General features: G+C 37.3%; 5 protein-coding genes across 12 annotated transcripts; 1 reads left to right on the forward strand and 4 right to left on the reverse strand.

Annotated features, from left to right (window-relative positions):
- Positions 1–151: 151 nt before the first annotated feature.
- On the reverse strand, positions 152–1,265 carry LOC130414080 (cytochrome c oxidase subunit 8B, mitochondrial). Its single transcript, XM_056739764.1, has 2 exons — positions 1,021–1,265; positions 152–332 (listed from the first exon to the last, which is right to left on the reverse strand). Exons 1-2 carry the CDS (start codon positions 1,129–1,131, stop codon positions 222–224), a joined length of 222 nt encoding a protein of 73 aa, XP_056595742.1. The 5' UTR covers positions 1,132–1,265; the 3' UTR covers positions 152–221.
- Positions 1,266–3,711: 2,446 nt separating this feature from the next.
- tesmin (testis expressed metallothionein like protein) lies at positions 3,712–9,387 on the reverse strand. Of its 3 annotated transcripts, none has more exons than XM_056739753.1 (11): positions 9,274–9,387; positions 8,282–8,636; positions 7,688–7,786; positions 7,136–7,274; positions 6,467–6,555; positions 5,993–6,069; positions 5,860–5,919; positions 5,590–5,692; positions 5,380–5,517; positions 5,179–5,297; positions 3,712–4,332 (listed from the first exon to the last, which is right to left on the reverse strand). In XM_056739753.1, the coding sequence occupies exons 2-11, from the start codon at positions 8,627–8,629 to the stop codon at positions 4,131–4,133; spliced, it is 1,374 nt and encodes a 457-aa protein (XP_056595731.1). In that variant the 5' UTR covers positions 8,630–8,636; positions 9,274–9,387; the 3' UTR covers positions 3,712–4,130. The 3 variants fall into 3 exon arrangements, with proteins under 3 accessions (XP_056595731.1, XP_056595729.1, XP_056595730.1); XM_056739751.1 differs by lacking the exon at positions 9,274–9,387 and adding an exon at positions 8,882–9,263; XM_056739752.1 differs by lacking the exon at positions 9,274–9,387 and adding an exon at positions 8,882–9,263 and having other exon boundaries at positions 8,282–8,660.
- Positions 9,290–11,837, forward strand: zgc:110339 (uncharacterized protein LOC550490 homolog). Its single transcript, XM_056739755.1, has 6 exons — positions 9,290–9,573; positions 9,654–9,705; positions 10,668–10,855; positions 10,970–11,125; positions 11,239–11,349; positions 11,432–11,837. The coding sequence occupies exons 1-6, from the start codon at positions 9,427–9,429 to the stop codon at positions 11,543–11,545; spliced, it is 768 nt and encodes a 255-aa protein (XP_056595733.1). The 5' UTR covers positions 9,290–9,426; the 3' UTR covers positions 11,546–11,837.
- A 67-nt stretch (positions 11,838–11,904) lies between these two features.
- On the reverse strand, positions 11,905–15,075 carry gal (galanin/GMAP prepropeptide). Of its 2 annotated transcripts, XM_056739762.1 has the most exons (7): positions 14,324–15,075; positions 14,154–14,234; positions 13,994–14,048; positions 13,291–13,362; positions 12,433–12,519; positions 12,252–12,323; positions 11,905–12,136 (listed from the first exon to the last, which is right to left on the reverse strand). In XM_056739762.1, exons 2-7 carry the CDS (start codon positions 14,232–14,234, stop codon positions 12,075–12,077), a joined length of 429 nt encoding a protein of 142 aa, XP_056595740.1. In that variant the 5' UTR covers positions 14,324–15,075; the 3' UTR covers positions 11,905–12,074. The 2 variants fall into 2 exon arrangements, with proteins under 2 accessions (XP_056595740.1, XP_056595741.1); XM_056739763.1 differs by lacking the exon at positions 13,291–13,362 and having other exon boundaries at positions 14,324–15,021.
- Positions 15,076–16,004: 929 nt separating this feature from the next.
- On the reverse strand, positions 16,005–17,491 carry si:ch211-107e6.5 (uncharacterized). Of its 5 annotated transcripts, none has more exons than XM_056739757.1 (4): positions 17,311–17,491; positions 16,893–16,994; positions 16,622–16,770; positions 16,005–16,396 (listed from the first exon to the last, which is right to left on the reverse strand). In XM_056739757.1, the coding sequence occupies exons 1-4, from the start codon at positions 17,332–17,334 to the stop codon at positions 16,042–16,044; spliced, it is 630 nt and encodes a 209-aa protein (XP_056595735.1). In that variant the 5' UTR covers positions 17,335–17,491; the 3' UTR covers positions 16,005–16,041. The 5 variants fall into 5 exon arrangements, with proteins under 5 accessions (XP_056595735.1, XP_056595737.1, XP_056595738.1 ...); XM_056739759.1 differs by having other exon boundaries at positions 17,184–17,320; XM_056739760.1 differs by lacking the exon at positions 17,311–17,491 and adding an exon at positions 17,171–17,310.
- Positions 17,492–17,974: the final 483 nt, after the last annotated feature.

Genomic DNA, 17,974 nt, shown 5'->3' on the forward strand with positions numbered 1-17,974 from the left:
TTTTGTCTTCCTTTAAAGTGTTTAGGCGAGACAGTTAGATGTGGCTACTGTTGTTAACAGAAAAGCAAGAATTAAAACAAGATGGCTATACTAAACAATGGCTGTCAATTCTATTCTCTACTGAATGATAGATTGCACTGATGGAGACCAGTTGAGGCATCGAATACATTCATTTATTTATCAAAGATTAAACAGGTTTGGTAAAGAGGAATGCTTCAGGTTTATTCTGCTGCTGCACCAGGACCTTTCTTGTAATCCTCTAGATGTGACAGGATCCATCCAGAGGGCCCCAGGATGGTCACAAACATGGTCCCCAATGCAATTGCTTGCTCCTGCATAAAAGAAAAACATTTATGCATTAAGTTTACACTGTTGTTGTAAGCTTGTACAATTAAGTGCATGCAAAAAACTTTTTTATACATATCAGCATAGGCAACATTTTAAATTAATTTTAAAAATGCAATGTTTTATTAAAATAGTTAATCATATAAGACAAATAGGGTAGTTTTATGACCGAGGAGTCAAAAAAGCAACAGGCCCTACGATCAAGTTCAGTGATAGGAGCAATACAAAGCTCCTCCAACAGTTGGTTCAAACTGACTCTGCCATTTTTATAAGTGCGTAGGTATTTGACATTCGATATTTTTAATCGACCAAGGTCACAAAATTGGACGTTATCCAGATAAACACCGACCTCCAAGGACACATCTTGTAGATTTCAAACACATCTATTAAAGACTCTAAAATGACCATTTGTTTCTGTTAACAACCGAAACTATATGAGACGCGCACCTTTCCAAACTGTACGTGTGGGCGGAAACACGATCAATGGCGTAGCCTTGTCCCATTTCATATTTGATCAAAACAGCCTTCATTTAAAACAGTCAATCATAAAAGATGGTCACCGTTTCATAACCCAAACTATTAAAATGATCATGCCTATATTAAGGAAAATGCGTTATTGCGCAAATACGTGGTGCGCGCTCAGTCTGGTTAAAGTCCGCAACAGTTCATACTCACCCCAAAGGATAGCACGTGTTTGGGTGGCTTGGCTGAAATGTTGGCTTTAGGTATGATCTGATGCTTCATCGCACCCCTCAGCAGGTTGAAAGGGCGACTCAAACCCGACATGTTTTTCTTAGGGTGTGTTGCGCGGTGGATGTATCCAGTCAAGTGCGCACGGCTCGAGCGGTCTGCTCTGAAGTTATGCACCGCAGAGAAACAGATCTGGCACTTCTTGTTCACCTGCCAAGTGCTATTTAAGTTCAGGAGGAAAACAGAAAAGAAGGATGGGTGCGTATACCAATCGGCTACGCGTAAGATAAGCGAGCATTATTTTATTGGCTGTGCGCAGCCGACACGTTTCAGTATGAAGAGCGCAGAACGGTTTCAACTGGCAACTGCGCTTTTATTTTTTATGTCTCGTGAAATAAACACCGGCACACAAGTCCGTGTTGTTGGCAGACCGGCCTATAAAGGATTTCAAAGCATCCTTTAAAACGCCAAGACGTGGAGATTTTTCTGAAGAGACACATGCATCTTCATACGTACATACATTTCGACATATGTATTCTGATTGTGTAAATACGCATTAACGTGTTGGATTGCGGGTCATTTTTAAAGATTTTATACTGCACGCTTCTTTATGTTGCGCCGATAACGCACGTGACACATTTGAGCATTGGTGGATGTTGTATTGATGGCCGTTGCTTTCTATTTTCATCCCCGTCAATCATGCACCAGAAGATGGAGCTGTTGAAATATAGCTTGTCTTCAGCCACTGACAAAAGTTGCCAGAATATTGTCAGACACAATCTGGGAGCAGGAGTCATGAGATATGTTAATTTTTTGTCCCATGGTGATCAGTCATCAGATCAACACTGAGTGTCATCATTTGACTCTTGAACTTCATGGTTCACATTTAAAGGAGAGCAGAAGCTTCTATTCATATTTTACATTACACAATACATGTCAATTGATAATGATAATGTTTCATTTAAGGGAGAATATGCAAAGTGTAAGAAAATGTAGTTTCACTTTTAGATTTTTAATGGAAGCTGTTTAAAGTGCATCTTGTAGAGACACTTTTTCACCTACATTTTGAAGAGATGTTTAATCTTAATGTATACAATTCAAATCTTGTTACATTAAGTTTCCGCGTTAGAGGATGTCCTTTGTGAGAGCTTTTTAAACATGAATATGAAGGGGAAGCAGGAAGCCATTTCTCTCCGAGCAAACCACACGTCTGGCTCACATGATCTGATCTCTCATTTTGCAGCTGTTGGACTTTGGCCATAATACATATTTAAGGTTGTCAAAACTACCTCGGCTGCCTTGCAGCAATGTGTAGTGAATATGCACACAATATGATCACTGTTGATAAGTAAAAGTGCAAGTTAAAGTGTAAAAGCAAACCATACCATAAGATAATTTATAGGGTTTATTTATAAAACATGAAGGATATGACTGGCAGAACATAAAAAATCATTAATTGTGAAATACTGATACATGTTTATGTGAATTTAAATCGACAAAAACTATAACATACACAACAAAAACAATCCCTTTTAACCAAATGTTTGTGACATAAATAGATTTATTTTCAAGTTTAGACATTACAAAGTATGGCACAGTGTACAAAGTCCCCTTAACGCTTCAGCTAACGAAATACAAACTGTGTTTTGAAGATTTCTGATGGTTTTCGTGCATTCAACAACTTCATTTTCTGAAACCCTTAGAGAGAAGAAAACAGTCAAGATTGTTGAAGGCAAAACTGAAGAATTTGATTTGACTCCAGTGTGTTTCACACATTGAAATACTTATTCACACCTCTGAGAACACCGTACCAGCTTTTCAACCCGGAATTTGCAATAATATCTTCAATGTCAGGGACAAACCGCCTTCCATCTGGAGGAATTAAAAAGGTCTTTCAATCCAATTCATTTAGAATAACAATAAAGCAAATGTTTATAAATAATGCACTTTAATCTAGTCAGGGTTACTTTCAATCTCAATTGGTTTTGTAAGAGACAAATTGATTTGATTTGTTTATGAATGAAGCCAGAAAACACTCACGTTTTCCCTTTAGGTAAAGCATAGACTGTGGCCCCCAGTTCTTAGATAAGATGGTCTGCTATTCAATCACATGCAAAATAAACAAATATGAAAAAATACGGCGTAAAATACAACACGCAAGTTACTATAAAAACAATACGTACCTTCTGAATGCAATGACAGTCGATCACCAGTAAAAAAATCACAACCGAGCAAGTACATAGGATCCATACTCTTGTTATCTGTAAAGAGAGATATGCATTTAGAAAACGATTTCGCTGAAGTATCTAAGTATCCAAAGTATGCATATTTACCATTTTTTGTAGGATCAAGAACGGTTTTGACCAGAAGAAACGAACTGAACAATTCAGTTCTCTTTTGCTCTATTTATGTTCTTCTTTAACAACAGGACCCACGGTTCGATAGAACCCCCTGCGAGAGACATCACTTGCTTGTACCCTGTCCTATCATGAGAACGCTCCCTACATTAACCTGCACGAAAAGCTTGACGTCAAGAGCACAACTGCCATAGCGAAGATCAATACTGCAAGGTTTTCCCCACAACTGTGTTTCAAATTCAACATATGGCAGAAACACTCATGTTTTCTCAAGAGCATCTCTATGGCGTGAGTGGCGTGAATGAAAGGTGACGCTAAATTGACCTTTTTTATGAATTTAATTTGCCATGTCTTTATATGATGTAACATGTATAAAGAAACACAACAAAGGACACATGTACAAAACACTGTGACAAAACAACCCACAATATCAACTGTAGGAAAAAGACTAAAATACTGTTACGGGAATAACAGGCTATGTTTTTGAACAAGAAAGAACATTCCAGAACAAACAAGTAATGTGGAAAAACATGGGTTAAACTTAACAGCCAGGAAATAAATATGGATATAAATAAATGTCAAATAAATAAAATGTGCAATTCTTGACTCTCAAGATAGGACATAAATATACATATTGTTTCTAAACTGAAAGAATTTGTTGATATACTTATTCATACACTTGTTGATACACATTTCAAAGCAAATCCGGATCACAACACCGAACATGTTGCTTTCAAGCTACGCCTGGCAATTTAACTGGACATTGGTGGATTTGAATATCGATTGAACAATTTGCGTCATACACTGGCCGAACTCCTCCAAAATCATTTTCTCAGCGTGTGGCAAAATGTACCCTTCCTTCTCCGCGTCTTCAGCCTTAGCGAGGAGACAGCCGCATGTGGCTCCCACTACGTCGGGCGTGATGCCCGCCAGAGGAGACCTATCAACAGAGACACTCTAAGTGACCAGAAAGAATAACAAAACCCTACTGCTCTCATTTACCACGATCTTAAAAATAACAAACAAAGCACGCCAGAAACAGAGGCCTGTAACCTTATTCCGATTGGACAACATCAGGACCTGTTTCTAGTGATTCTATAGATGTAACCGTACTCAAAAATCCATATCTAATCTGTGTTGAAAGTGACATCGGAGACCTTTGGATTCCCATGATTCCCCACAAACCTTTCAAGATCTCGAAATTCTCTTATTTTTGTGGTTAAAAATATAATCAAAACATCTGTTAGTCTCCTCATCGCTGGTGGTTTCACTCTTTGACGTGACTGACTCTAATTACGTGCGTGCTTGCCATGTCACATGGTCACTGCAGAGGGAGTGGAAGCGGGTGGAAAATGGCAACTTAAAAATGATGTGGTCATAGACATGGTTTTGATTATGGTTGTTTACGGTTTATTAAAAAGTCATTTAAAGATGCATGTTGCTTTTGTGATAAGAGCGCAAGGGAATTGGATAAGTTCCGTACTGTTACCCATGTTATGGTGTGTTTAGGGATACAATTCCTGAGCTAAATGAATAAGAGCGATCAAGGACACGCTGAGTCATTTAAGAAATAGTTTTTTTTCAAAATCCTAAATCAGATATCAACACAACCTTCATCAAACAAGTCATAAAAAGAATTGATTGAATTTTAGCTTTTCATCAAATCCATTTATATGTCTTGGGTACACTTGAGATATATGGAAAAAGTTAGATTAATATATTAAAGCGGTCTCAGACCACCACAAACCATTGTCACTGTATCATAACAGTCCTACTGTATGTGTACCTGGTTGGGTAGTATACGACAGAAACAGGGACACCCTGCGCTGAGCTCTTCTTCTTAGGACTTTCTTCATAGTTTCGACACCCCACGCATTTACAGGTTGATGTGCACATGATATTGGCCTGCAAGAGATTGTGGTGTGCAGATATTAAGTATTCCAAATGATTGAATACAATGAAAAAATACAAACATACGTAGGTATACCTCATAACACTCGCAATAGTTTTTCAGACATCCGGACCGTCTGCAGTTGCAACCCTTAGTGTGATGTCCCTTCACATTTCCCTGTTTCCTGCTTCCGATCTTGGGTTGGAAGGCCCCTGGATTCCTGTCCAAACAGACCTGGGAAACCAAGAAGACATTGTTTATTAAAATTATCAGAGGAATGTGAGAGGTTTATAGGCCGTGTTTTACCTTTATGGCCTGACATCTCTCTGCCTCATGCTCTGTGTTATTGAAGCAGTTGATACATTTGCAGTTTTTGCAAACCTCACCGTTGGCAAAACATTCACAGTAACTGTCAGAAAAAAAAGCAAGAGCCGATTTGACACAGTAGATTCTATTGGGAATCCAATTTCACGACAACTAAAGATATTGTTGAATAACACAACTATGACTCAGAGGTTATTTAACCAAACTAAAAGACACATTTATTTACCCCAAAACAACAATGCTCATACGTACAGTTTTAGACACTGAGATTTTGTGCAGTTGCAGGGTCGCTTCAATTTCTCCAAGTTCTCACTACGAAACAAAGGACAAAATGGTGAGGAAAAACTGGAGCTCATCTTTTGGAGGAGAGTATTGAGACACATACCGGTTGTGTCCTTTGGTCTGATCCATCTGGTTCTGTCCTACAGTCTCAGTATATGTGGGGCACAGAGTTTGATGGAGCTGAGAGAACAAAATGATTCTAACATAAACAAAGCCGCGGAAAAAATTAAGAGAGCATTTTAAATTGTATGTTAATCAGCATTTCTAGATGTATTGTGGCCATCAGGAGAGACATAAAGTCTTCCAACAACAATGTTAAAGACTGACAGCAAGACAACACACATGAAAACTGTGACACAAATCCAGGTTATCACATAGAAAATGTTTTCCAAAGTACATGTACAAAAATGACTATCTATGCAAATATGAATTTCTTTATTTTGGGGATTAATTTAGGGCTGAATTTTGACCCAAACATTGATTTGATTACCCATTTTAATAAAATGATATATATGTACATATCACACCGTTTAATAATGTACTACATGATTTTGGTTTTCCAGAGCTACAACGTTACCTGTGAGGCATAAGGTCCTGGTATGAGGTTGAATGTGACACCAGCAGGTGGCAGGTGAGTCTGAGGTGGTCCAGGAGACACTCTCCATCCTGATAGATGTGACCAGAAAGATGATCAGGATAACCAAGTCAATGAAACCCCACCCACAAACACCTAATTTCATAGTACTAGTAAACTTTACACTATAAACTATTTAGAAGTAAAAGGCAAACGGCAAAACAATAGGCCAAATGGAACTAATGCAAAAACCAGAGCAATAGGATTTACATCCAGGGACAAAACACAAGACTTCCCTAAGATATTTATACAAGAACTAAGATGGACGATGATGATTATTTGAAATAAGATGAAAAACTCCTTATGAACTGTTATGAAATCCTCAGACTTCAATATCAAAACCCCTGAAAAGTAAATGCAGCAAAAAGTAGAGCATTTCAGAGAACGCTTATCAGCACAGCAGCTAAAAATATTAGCTGCCCGTTCAATTTTAAGGTGTGGAAAATGGGCATGAATAACTTAAGTATGACAGTCTCGTCCCAAAAAAACCCTGACTAACGATATTAGTGTAGCATACTTTTAGAAGAAAAGTGCCAAAAAAAGATGATATGACCTTAGTAATCCAATAAAATGTCTGCATTTTATAATCAGTCAAATATGCATGAATTTCACCTTTATCTTGGGATGAGCAGTGATCAGAAGAATGACTCTGGACGGGTGGGTGAGCGCTGTGATTGGCCATCACGGTGTGATTCATCTGACCGGGGCTCAGCATCATGACCTGCCCTCCACGGTTTACATCACACAATATCTGCACAGGCCATCACATCACAGACTTTTAGTATAATACATACAGTACATATATTATTATTATTATTATTATTATATTATTATATCATTATTCAAAACTGTCATTGGTCTGTTCAACCAAGGAGTCAAATTTCCCCCCTGCTGCAAGATTCTATAACTACACCATCTTCACTAAATTTCTTTTTTTATGTACTGGCATTCAAACGGCATTCAAATAAATCCTTTTTTGCCAGGGGCCGATGTTTTGAAAAAACACACATATCCAAACAGGATTGTTTCTGGTTGATCATGAGACGCCACAAGTACACAATGGGGATGACTCTTCTGATATGCACAGCATTCATTATCCACCCTCGAAAAGAAACACATGTACACATACAGTCACACAAAAAGAATCTTCAAACGTGACCCTACATTCTGATGTCTGAACGCTTGGTGTGTTGAATAAGCCTCCAGACTGTAACTTTCAGCGCCTTCGGAGCTCATGTTGGGCACAGCATGGCAGATTTCTCCCTGTGAGACAAAAAGACTGCACATGAGACCTAAATTTAAGAGCAAAACCGCTGTTACATTTTAGTTTTGCTTAATTTCATGCAGACTTGAAGCCTGTTTATTGAACATAAGACAAAAAAAGTTTACAGTTTACATCTGAGATTATAGAATATATGCCTAGAATCTAAACAACAAAGGATCGAGCAACATTTTAACTCTAAGATTATATACATTATATTGTGTTTCTGTTGCTATTTGGTAGATGACAACACAAAGGTTGTGGGTTCGAATCCCCACATACTGATGAAAAATGCTTTAATAAATGTTCTGCATGCATACATTTCAATGAGTAGTTGATTTATCCAATGGTTCAATATCAATAATTTAGAAAAAAAGATAACTCTCTATTATATGTTAAAAATACATATTAAACAATGTAATATTTTCAGTTGGTTTTCTAGATGTTGCTAAATCACACCATGCAAATGTATGCAGGTATCAACAATTCGCACTCACTGATGGCATCCCATAATGATATGCCTCCTGGGCTGGCCATGGACTAGTAATGGAGCCGTATGACTGGCCCATTAAATGTGGATAATGGCTTGTCTGAGCCAGCAAGTATTCGGGATAGGTTGCTGAGTTCAGCTGGGCACCTGGAGGTAACTGATCACATGTCAGCGGCTGAACGAGCCTGTAGGCGGCACAGTCCTCCACCCTGAGGGATTCCTCCATTCTGGAATATTCGGTGTGACCGAAGGAATTCGACATTCCAGGACTTCCATGGGCGTGGTGTAAGGGCATCAGGGAGCTTTGAGGAAAGTCCCCTCTGTAGGTGTACTCCTGCCCCTCCACCTGACTCATTGTTTCACTACAATAACGACACGTGAGGGCGCTGCGGTCACACAGGCGTCAATGTAAAGCATAAAAACAACGTTTACATTTCGTATTCAAATAAATAGCTAGTATAAAGTACACATAATAACTAAGTAATAATACAATATTTGTTTGAGCAGTCAGTTTCACTCGGAGTTGTTTAACTAGCTACTTAGCCTAGCTTATAGTTTTGTTTACCTCAGGATTTTACGTAAAGTCATTCCTTTATACAACACTTACCAGGTAACTAAGCTAGTTAATGAATTTTGGACGGTTTGAAGTGAACTATAAAAAGATGATATTCTTGTTTTTTTAACGTTACGTTTAAACGAGCGCCAACGTTTTCACGCGCTCGTGCGCCGCTTTCAAGATTCACGCGCACACGGGAACCCACTGCGCGAGAGCTCGTCGACATTTTTCTTATTATACGACACTTTTGCGAGCTCTTTCTTATTGTTAACTTTATTTTAGATGGTTTTATCATGCTGTTTTATTGTAGTAAAATTTAATAAACTTTCGATTACGTTCAATATTCTGGTGGGAGGTTGGTTTTATTTGCCGCGGTAATAAAGAGCAACACAAATTGAAATGGTTATTTACAAATTGTATAAAAACACAACAAAACGCCTTACGTGATTTATTGCGGTTGCTAAAACCAATGCATTATTTAACGTGGTCATTGGGGTAGCGCGCTTGTCATGCTTATGAAACTATAGCCCCGCCTCCTCCAGCTGCAGGAAAACTTTAAAAGAGTGTTCGCGCACTGCATTTACAGCGACTTAAAGATGAGCGTAAACTTCGGCAAGTGTCATTCCGTGCTCATCACGGGAGCGAGCAGGGGACTCGGACTGCAGATGGTCAAACAGTTGATCGGCTCGCAGGAAAGACCCAAAAAGATCATCGCGACCGCCCGGAATCCCGCCGCAGCAGAGGTACTGTAGGCCTGAACGCAAAACTGTGGCACAGGTCGAGGCGAGATGTTTAACGCGTTTATTTGTTAATTTCATGTCAGGAACTGCAAGCACTTGCCGCGTCCAATCCAGGTGTTGATGTAGTTACTCTCGGTAAGTTTGTTTGTTTTTTAGTTGGTTGGATGTTGCATGTAATCTGCGTTACAAAAGAAAGGTGATACTTAATAAACAATGTTTTGAAGCACAGGAAGTTGTTACTTTAGTATAGTACCATGTGGGCAAATGTGTCCAGCAGGTGGAGTCAAAGGACAAGAGGTTGGAATTCCTGACGTGTCTTAATGAACTCATTTTTAATGACAGTATTTTTGGATGATAAATACTAAGTTGAACATTTTATAAACAATGTATTCGATCACTGCTATTTATTACAACTATTAAAAAATATAAGTCCATAGAATGTATTTATAGGACAAATGTGATCATATATATCTAATTATCAGTGTTGGGTGTAACTAGTTACTAAGTAATTAGTTACTGTATTTTAATTACTTTTCCCTTGAAAAAGTAAAGTAAGGGATTACTCTTATGTTTTCTGTAATTTAATTACAGTTACTTTTGATGTACTTAAACTAAATACTTTGTGAAATATATGCGTGTGCAATAGTGTAATTGACATCAAAATTCAAAGTCTTACTTTAAAATCTGTGCTCACATTTGTTATACTTTGGTCAGTTAATAATATTATTTATTTGAATGAATTAAATAAGCCGTTTCATGTCTATCCTTGAATCACTTAACTAATAAAGGTCGATGTAGTATATAGAAAGTAATTAGTAATGAGTAACTTAATACTTTTTGGACAGAGTAATTTGGACAGTAATCTAATTACACTATTGAATATGTAATGAGTAACTAGTAATTAATTACTTTTTCAGAGTAACTTGCCCAACACTGCTAATTATTACTGTAGCTCAGTGGTAAGAGCATTGCACATCCAGGGGACGCTTTGGATTAAAGCGTCTGCCAAATGCGTAAATGTACTTTACCGTTATGCATATGCCAAGAAACTCAAAGAATATTAGAGATCCCTTAAACTCTAACTTTTTTCTGCGCAGATGTAACCAGTGATGCGAGCGTGGATGATGCGGTTCAGCAAGTGGAGTCTATTGTGGGTGCTGATGGGCTAAACTGCTTAATAAATAATGCGGCAATTAACATCTCCTGTAATCTGGACACAGTCACCCGAGACGCCATGCTGAAAACCTATGAGAGTAATACCGTCGCTCCTCTTTTTGTGACCAAGGTACTTGTTGTTTGTCATCAAAGTCAAGTTCTTGATTGTGTCTAAATTGAATATAGTATAAATATAAAATGGGTTATAGTGATTTTTTTTAATCCTTATTTTGGTCTTTTGTAGGCTTTTCTGCCATTGTTGAGAAAGGCGGCAGTTCAGGGCAGTGGAATGGGAATCCACAGATCAGCTGTGATCAATGTGTCATCTCTCCTGGGGTCTGTCCATCTGAACTGGGGCGAGTTGGCGTCCTTCAAGAGCATCGCCTATAGGGCATCTAAAGTAAAGGAGTTTATATTCTAATTATTATTATTATTTGGTTGTAGTTTATTTTGCTTTACAATTGTACATGCAAAATTTTGTCATCCATGACCATTATTTCTGGTTTTTAATAGAGTGCCCTAAACATGGTTACCAGATGTTTGGCAGTTGATTTGGAAGCTGATGGAATCTTATGTGTCGCCCTCCACCCCGGCTGGGTGCGCACTGACATGGGCGGTACAATGGTAAGTACAAACATGTCTTTTTGATATGATATTTTTTTATAAAAGAAAAGTACAATTATGCACGTCTTTTATTTACTTACAGGCACCTCTGAGTGTAGAAGAGAGCATATCGTCTGTTTTGCCTGTAATTTCTGGATTAACAGAGAAAAATCACGGTGGATTTGTGGACTACTCTGGGGAAGAAGTACCTTGGTAAACTACACAGTGTGTTGCCTGTGTGTGCCGCCTTGTTCAAGTGCCAAACCCAGGTGACCACTGATGACCTGAGACCAGAAAAACAGCCGGTGGGATTAACTATTCATGAATTCCCTGTTTCCAGCTGTGCTTTAATATCTCTGTATGCATGTCCGGGGTTTGGTTTATAATATATTTAGGTCAGTTTTATACATTTATAAGCTCACATAGAAAATTGCATTGTTTTGTTACGGTGGTATATATACATATATACATATACTGTCTTTAAAATAAACTCTGTTTGTTGTACATAAGTAATAGCCTGCCACGGTCATTGCATTTTCATGAATATAAAACGTTAGACACACAGAGTGAGTCGAATGCCATTTATGAATTTTATTTCTGAATCCATCTCAACATCAGTCTTTAAATTATACTATTAAAGTTACGTGGTTATATCAGCAGGTAAGGACAGTGCATTGAAGAAGACTAGGAACAAAAGACAGTGTTCAGCCGGGTGCAGGTTGTGTGAATGCAGAATTTGGTCAAAGTTAGGGTTGACTGATCTCCTCGGATGTGAAAGAGGAAGGCAGACTGTCCAAAGCCCCGATTTCTACAAGATAAAAAAATAAATCGTTTATTTAGTTGCTTTCTACTAGTAAGAGTGCAGTACCCATAGCAACAAATTTTATAACTGATTTTTTTCTTGCAAAATCAGCTGTACTTACCTTTTAATTTGAGATAAGAAAGAAAGTCTATGATGGTATGGACAACGTCCTCATCTGATATTCTCAGGGCCCCTAAAAACAGATATAATAATTGCATTGCATTTTCCTAAATGTACAACATCTGTGAACGTGTATAATGTTCTTCTCACGTCGATCTTGGCAACATAAGTGTGTGTTCTACCTGTCTTGAAATCCTCTTCCATGGGCATTTCTCTCTTGCCCGCAAGTCCATGCTTGTCGCTAAGGCTCCTGTGATTATCTATGGCATCTGATCACAATCACAGATAATAACATTTATCACTTAAACTGCAAATTAAACTGCACCCCCTGCAACAGACCCTGACTTCCCGGATTATATTCATAGACCCGCCTGTGGCACACATATGTTCCTAATAGGAAAAAAGTCATTATCTGAAAAATCTTGTTTGGATTTCGTTTGTTTTTTTGGACAGATTTAATAGAGCAACCTGCAGGTTTTGAGTTGTGGAATTGCTTTTTGTTGCCATGCGAAGCGGACCGTCAGACATAACGCATACAAGAACACAAGCAGCCACGCTTAGACATATGATGTAAGGAATTTTCGCAACATGCAGACATGCAGAAAATGTAGTCCAACCAAAATCTCTCTTTGTTTTAGGTGATCAACTTTGCTTCTACAAAAGGGGGCAATATTGTTATTAAAATAAAAAGGATGATTATGCAATTAGTATTTAAGTTTCCCTTTTGAAAGTTGTAAACCTCATGCAGCTACACACAACACAAAGCAAACCTTAATCATAATAAATACAGGCAAAAATAAAGGGATTCAGGTATAGCTGACTTGGTATGGTACTGTATGGTATGATCGATCAATACATTTTTGTTGAACGCCTTCAATTGTAGTTTTTTAGTTTAATTATTTCAAATTAGTATAGAATTTTTCAGCTTTAGACCCATGCTGCACGTTAACATACATCAGCAAGGCAAAATAAATACATAGAGCAAGACTTTACTGAGCAATTCCTCATGTGACTTCAATAACCTGCAGGAGCTATCTTACATTGACCAAGTAGATCTTCTCTCCCCCTTGCACTGGGAGAATCCTTAATCTGTATAAGGTGATCAATACGACCTGAAACACAGGGAGTTTATATAACTGACCTACACAAGTGAATGTTTATGAGCTGAACATCAGAGCACCCCCAAAACATTTCATCATTAATGCTGAAATTTTATCAAGGCTTGTTTTTACCGCACATATATTGGCCGGGCGTTTCAGGTTAAAGAGAAACACCAGAAATCAGAACATTTTATAAATTTAAAAGTGGACCTGCAAGATCTTTTTTTACGAATATATGTCATGCTTTTTTATTTTATATGTTATAACAATAATAAACAGAGAACTTTGGAAAAACACTCATTTTAATTATGACAATATTTATATAAAAACTTGCATTTTCAAGACAAATTTGTTAAAATTAACTTTTGTGTACATTTGTGAAATGCACTTTTGGCATTTTATCAGCCAGCACTTTCATGTCATCCTGACATGAGTCTTAAACAATACTGCAGTCTCTATCTATTCTGGGCTCTTATTGGTTGCATTTTCTTCATTAATCTATTTAATTCATGTAAGTTATATCTTTAAAAAAATAAAGACAAATGAATATGCCGTCACAATTATATGTTCGTCTCTTGAAAGTAATTCAAACATCTCGATAAAACGGTGACAACGTCAGTTTGAAAGAATTTTGAGAACTCACGAGGACCGAGGAGATAACCGGCGCTGTTGAGCGTCCATCCTCTCTTCTCTTTTGCCTGTTTCAAAGACAGCACAGCAAAATGTGCACACTCACAATGTCAAAAAACCGCATTGATCTATAAAACACACCATCAAATAATGCATAACAAATAAACTCTCACCGCAATGACCATTCCGATTGTCTCCGTGAGAAGGGCGCAAAAAATAAGAGACACACACACTCCGCCGATACACTTTTGCATCTGTAGAAATGCACAAAATATGTTTGAGCTGAAAATGTCATGCTTATACATACCAAACATTCAAAAAGTTGTAAAAAGTCAAAGCTTACCCTGAGTATCAGTTTCTTCTTTAGGGAATAAATAACACAGTAATAAATCCCTTCTTGTAGCTCCTGGTTCTCTGAAGCGACTCATGAATCGGACGCCTTTTATTGAAACTGAGGATGTCTGCCCTCTTACGTGTTCACGTCAAAAGGTGACATCGCCTCTCCAGCAGTGACGTCTCTACATGATCATCCGTCTGTGTACATGAGATCAGTTGATTGTCGTCTTATCGATTATCGTATTGTAATAATCGTCACTTTCAGTTTGGGAGACATGACATCGATCATGTAGATCTTGATTGAATTGACCTAGCTGAACGAAAAACGTAACCTGTCTGATTCATGAACATTTTTACAATATTCAAACATTATACATTTACTGTAAGTAGATAAAGATTAGTGCTTTCTTTAAGAACATAAAAGCTGGTCATGCATTACAACCCAGAGGAACATTTCGTTGTGCATCTCTTTTATATCTCAGAGAGGAGATGTGATGGAGTTTTACGTTTTTAGTAACATTTTATAACTTAACCTCAGATGTTTCTCATAAAATTGCTTAGGAGAAATAAAAACAAATGAACCATTTGATAACATGATTTGATGAATGTATATTGTAATAATACAAAATATTCTGGATTTGGGTAAGTGTGATGATAAATCTGTCTGAGTTTATACAGAAATCTTCAATAATATTGACTTTTCATTGCAGACTTGGCAAATCTGAGCTTGGTCCGTAATGTTGATGATCTGGTCTAAATCATAATCATGGCAGTTTTTAGATCTTCTCCTGATTTGAAATATCCGAGACGTAAAAAGGTTTCCATTTGATCTCCATTATGTATTTATTTATGTGAGGAATAATTGAGACATTACAGAGATATCTTTCTTTCATACGGGAATATGTGATATATGGATAAACAACATTGAAAAACGTGGCCTGAGACCTCGCATTACTGATCTTGCGGGGGAAATTCACATTTGGAGAATGGTATATTGTTTCCAGATAAAAAGAGACTAAAACGAGTCAGGTAGATGGCACGTGTTGCTTGTTTCAGTAATTGATGCCTCATCTTGAGTTGCCGAGGTCAATGTATTGATATATGAGAGGACCTTTGACAGATCTGCTCACACTTGACAAGACTTTTCTGAGTTGTTATGGATCCATTCTTTTAAACGTTATTGACATGTTAACACATGCAATACGTAGCAGGAACAAACACCATTCAGCCGTGAAGATTAAAGAACAGTTTACCTACAAGTCATCAGGCTAGTGAACCGCCACTTACCCATCCTTTACTTCACCACTTTACAACGGACCAGTTACTTCACTATATTATCTATCGATATATCTTAACATCCCATATTGCATCAAAATAGTTACTAATATTGTTTTTTCATGCTGCACATACTGTGTATTTATTATTGCTATTTGGACATCTGCCACTTACATATACTGCTTGTTTACAGCAGTGTGTTTTATTACTGCTTATCTACAATCCACCACTTACTGTGAATCCTGCCACCTTTTTCCACCCTCAATATCCCATTATTACCTTATGAACGTTTAAAATGACGAACGTTCTTTTGCTTCACGTTATTTACTAATTTAAACTACATAAAATGTCATTGTGTTCCTTTAGATCACGTGGAAGAGTCTGCGTAAATATCAAACCAACGGTTCGACTAGAACGTTTTAGAATGCTTTATTGTGCGTCAACAGTCGTTCATTTAGGCGGATTACACTTTCCAGCAAAGCGCCTGGAAAGGTTCCATGACCTTGCAATGCCCTCCACATCCAAGCAACCGGATAAGATGCCAATCCTGATGATGTAAAATACACCCAGAATAATGAACAGGATGAGAAGAAACCTGTTGGCTCTTCTGAAAATGCTTTGTTTTGGTCGGAAGTGGAGAATCTTTGATTCCTTTTTATCCATTTCCATGGATTTGGTCTGCGGAGCGGTTTCAAGCATGTGATGCTCAGTTTGTTGAGAGTGTTCTTGAGTGTCCCTGCAACAGGTCTCCTGATGATGTTCCTCAACAATTGGATGGATAGCGGACGCCGTTGGAGACGAGGCCCTTGATGAAATGAAACAGACTGCATAGAATCACTTAATCTAAATGTATAGTTTTCATTCCATACCAAAGCCTTTATAGCTTCATTTTAATTCAGACAAACAATCATGATATTTTAGATTGACAAGTAAGAAAATAAAACAATACACGATTGTATTATAATACTCAGAGACGTTAGTATTATAAAAACAATTAATTTCTTTAATTTTCATGGACAAAGAAGCCCACCTGTCACATACAAGAAGCTCCAGACTGAAATTGATTCTGGATGGATCAAAGATGAATCTGCAATGTGATGGACGGGAAACAGGGATGACAAAATTATTTTTTTCCTCTGACTTCACAGAGTTGAAGGTGGAAGATGGTCTCTCAGTCATCTATTAAACAAACATGTCAAATCATTTTTGTCGTACAACATACATTTCAGATCGACAGCTCAGTTGTTGCATTGAAACTTAAACAAAATCAGGAAAAAACCCGATTAAATAAAATAACGAACCTCTTGCAGGTTCACAAGATTCAAGTTATCCTTCTCGTCCATTTCCGGGATCTTCGCGAGGAAACAATCACCGGTTTGACGAACGATCCTGAGGCAAATAAACTAAAAATCGACAACAAATCAAATCTTCATAATAAAAATACTTAGCTTTTAAGTCACGAGGGTAGTTTTAAATAAAAACATTTGACGATGCGTAGGCGATATTATAAAGTTTCGGGGGAAATGTAATAATTAGTTACATATCAACAACAGTACTATCAAATCATTCTTATTAATACCTAAAATACGTACTCAAGTTGTCTTTTCGCAAGAAAAAAACGTTTTGTCATTTAAACTGCTATTTAAAATGATAAATGCAAAACAAAGTAAAAAACAACAACACCGGAGCGCTCGAGCGGACTACTGTTGCTATGGTTACCTCCTCACACGAACTCGACGCCATTACAGCGCGAGCTGAAAGTCCGCTTTCTTTCCCATATAACGCTTGTTATTTGAAAAGTAAGACACGTGTAACACGAAAATATGCGAAAATATACAGAATGCTGAAATGTAAAACTATTTTGTATGTATTCATCATTTTTTGACTTCATTTATTTTCAATGCGAGAGCAGCCATCACGTGGTTTCATGCCATAGTTGATTAAACCGTAAACTGTGATGTTGGACTACAAGAGAAAGTTGTCAAAACATTCTGAGATATCCTAAATAAATATTGAAACTGTTTTGAATATTTACACAAATTATATCAACCTATCACTAAAAACTAGGTTAATATGTGTATTTGGGAACATTTTATCTGGAAAATATAGAATAAAAGACTCCCTCTGTAGCTATTTTGGACTGTCTATGCCTCCTGAATCATATATTCAGCTTCAATTATCATGAAATAATTACGTCTAATTTTAATAATTTTGTTTGTTTACTCTACTAATTTATGTAAACAGTTGCATAAAACATCTATTTTCTGTGTTATTTTAGTCATTAAAAAAGACATTTTGTGTCCGTCCCTACGTTCTGGTCAACTCTGTTAACTATGTTATAAAAAGGCATAAAAATCTTAAGCACTGATAGAAAAGCATCAGT

Source organism: Triplophysa dalaica, chromosome 24, assembly GCF_015846415.1.
Source record: "Triplophysa dalaica isolate WHDGS20190420 chromosome 24, ASM1584641v1, whole genome shotgun sequence".
Classification (NCBI taxonomy): Eukaryota; Metazoa; Chordata; class Actinopteri; order Cypriniformes; family Nemacheilidae; genus Triplophysa; species Triplophysa dalaica.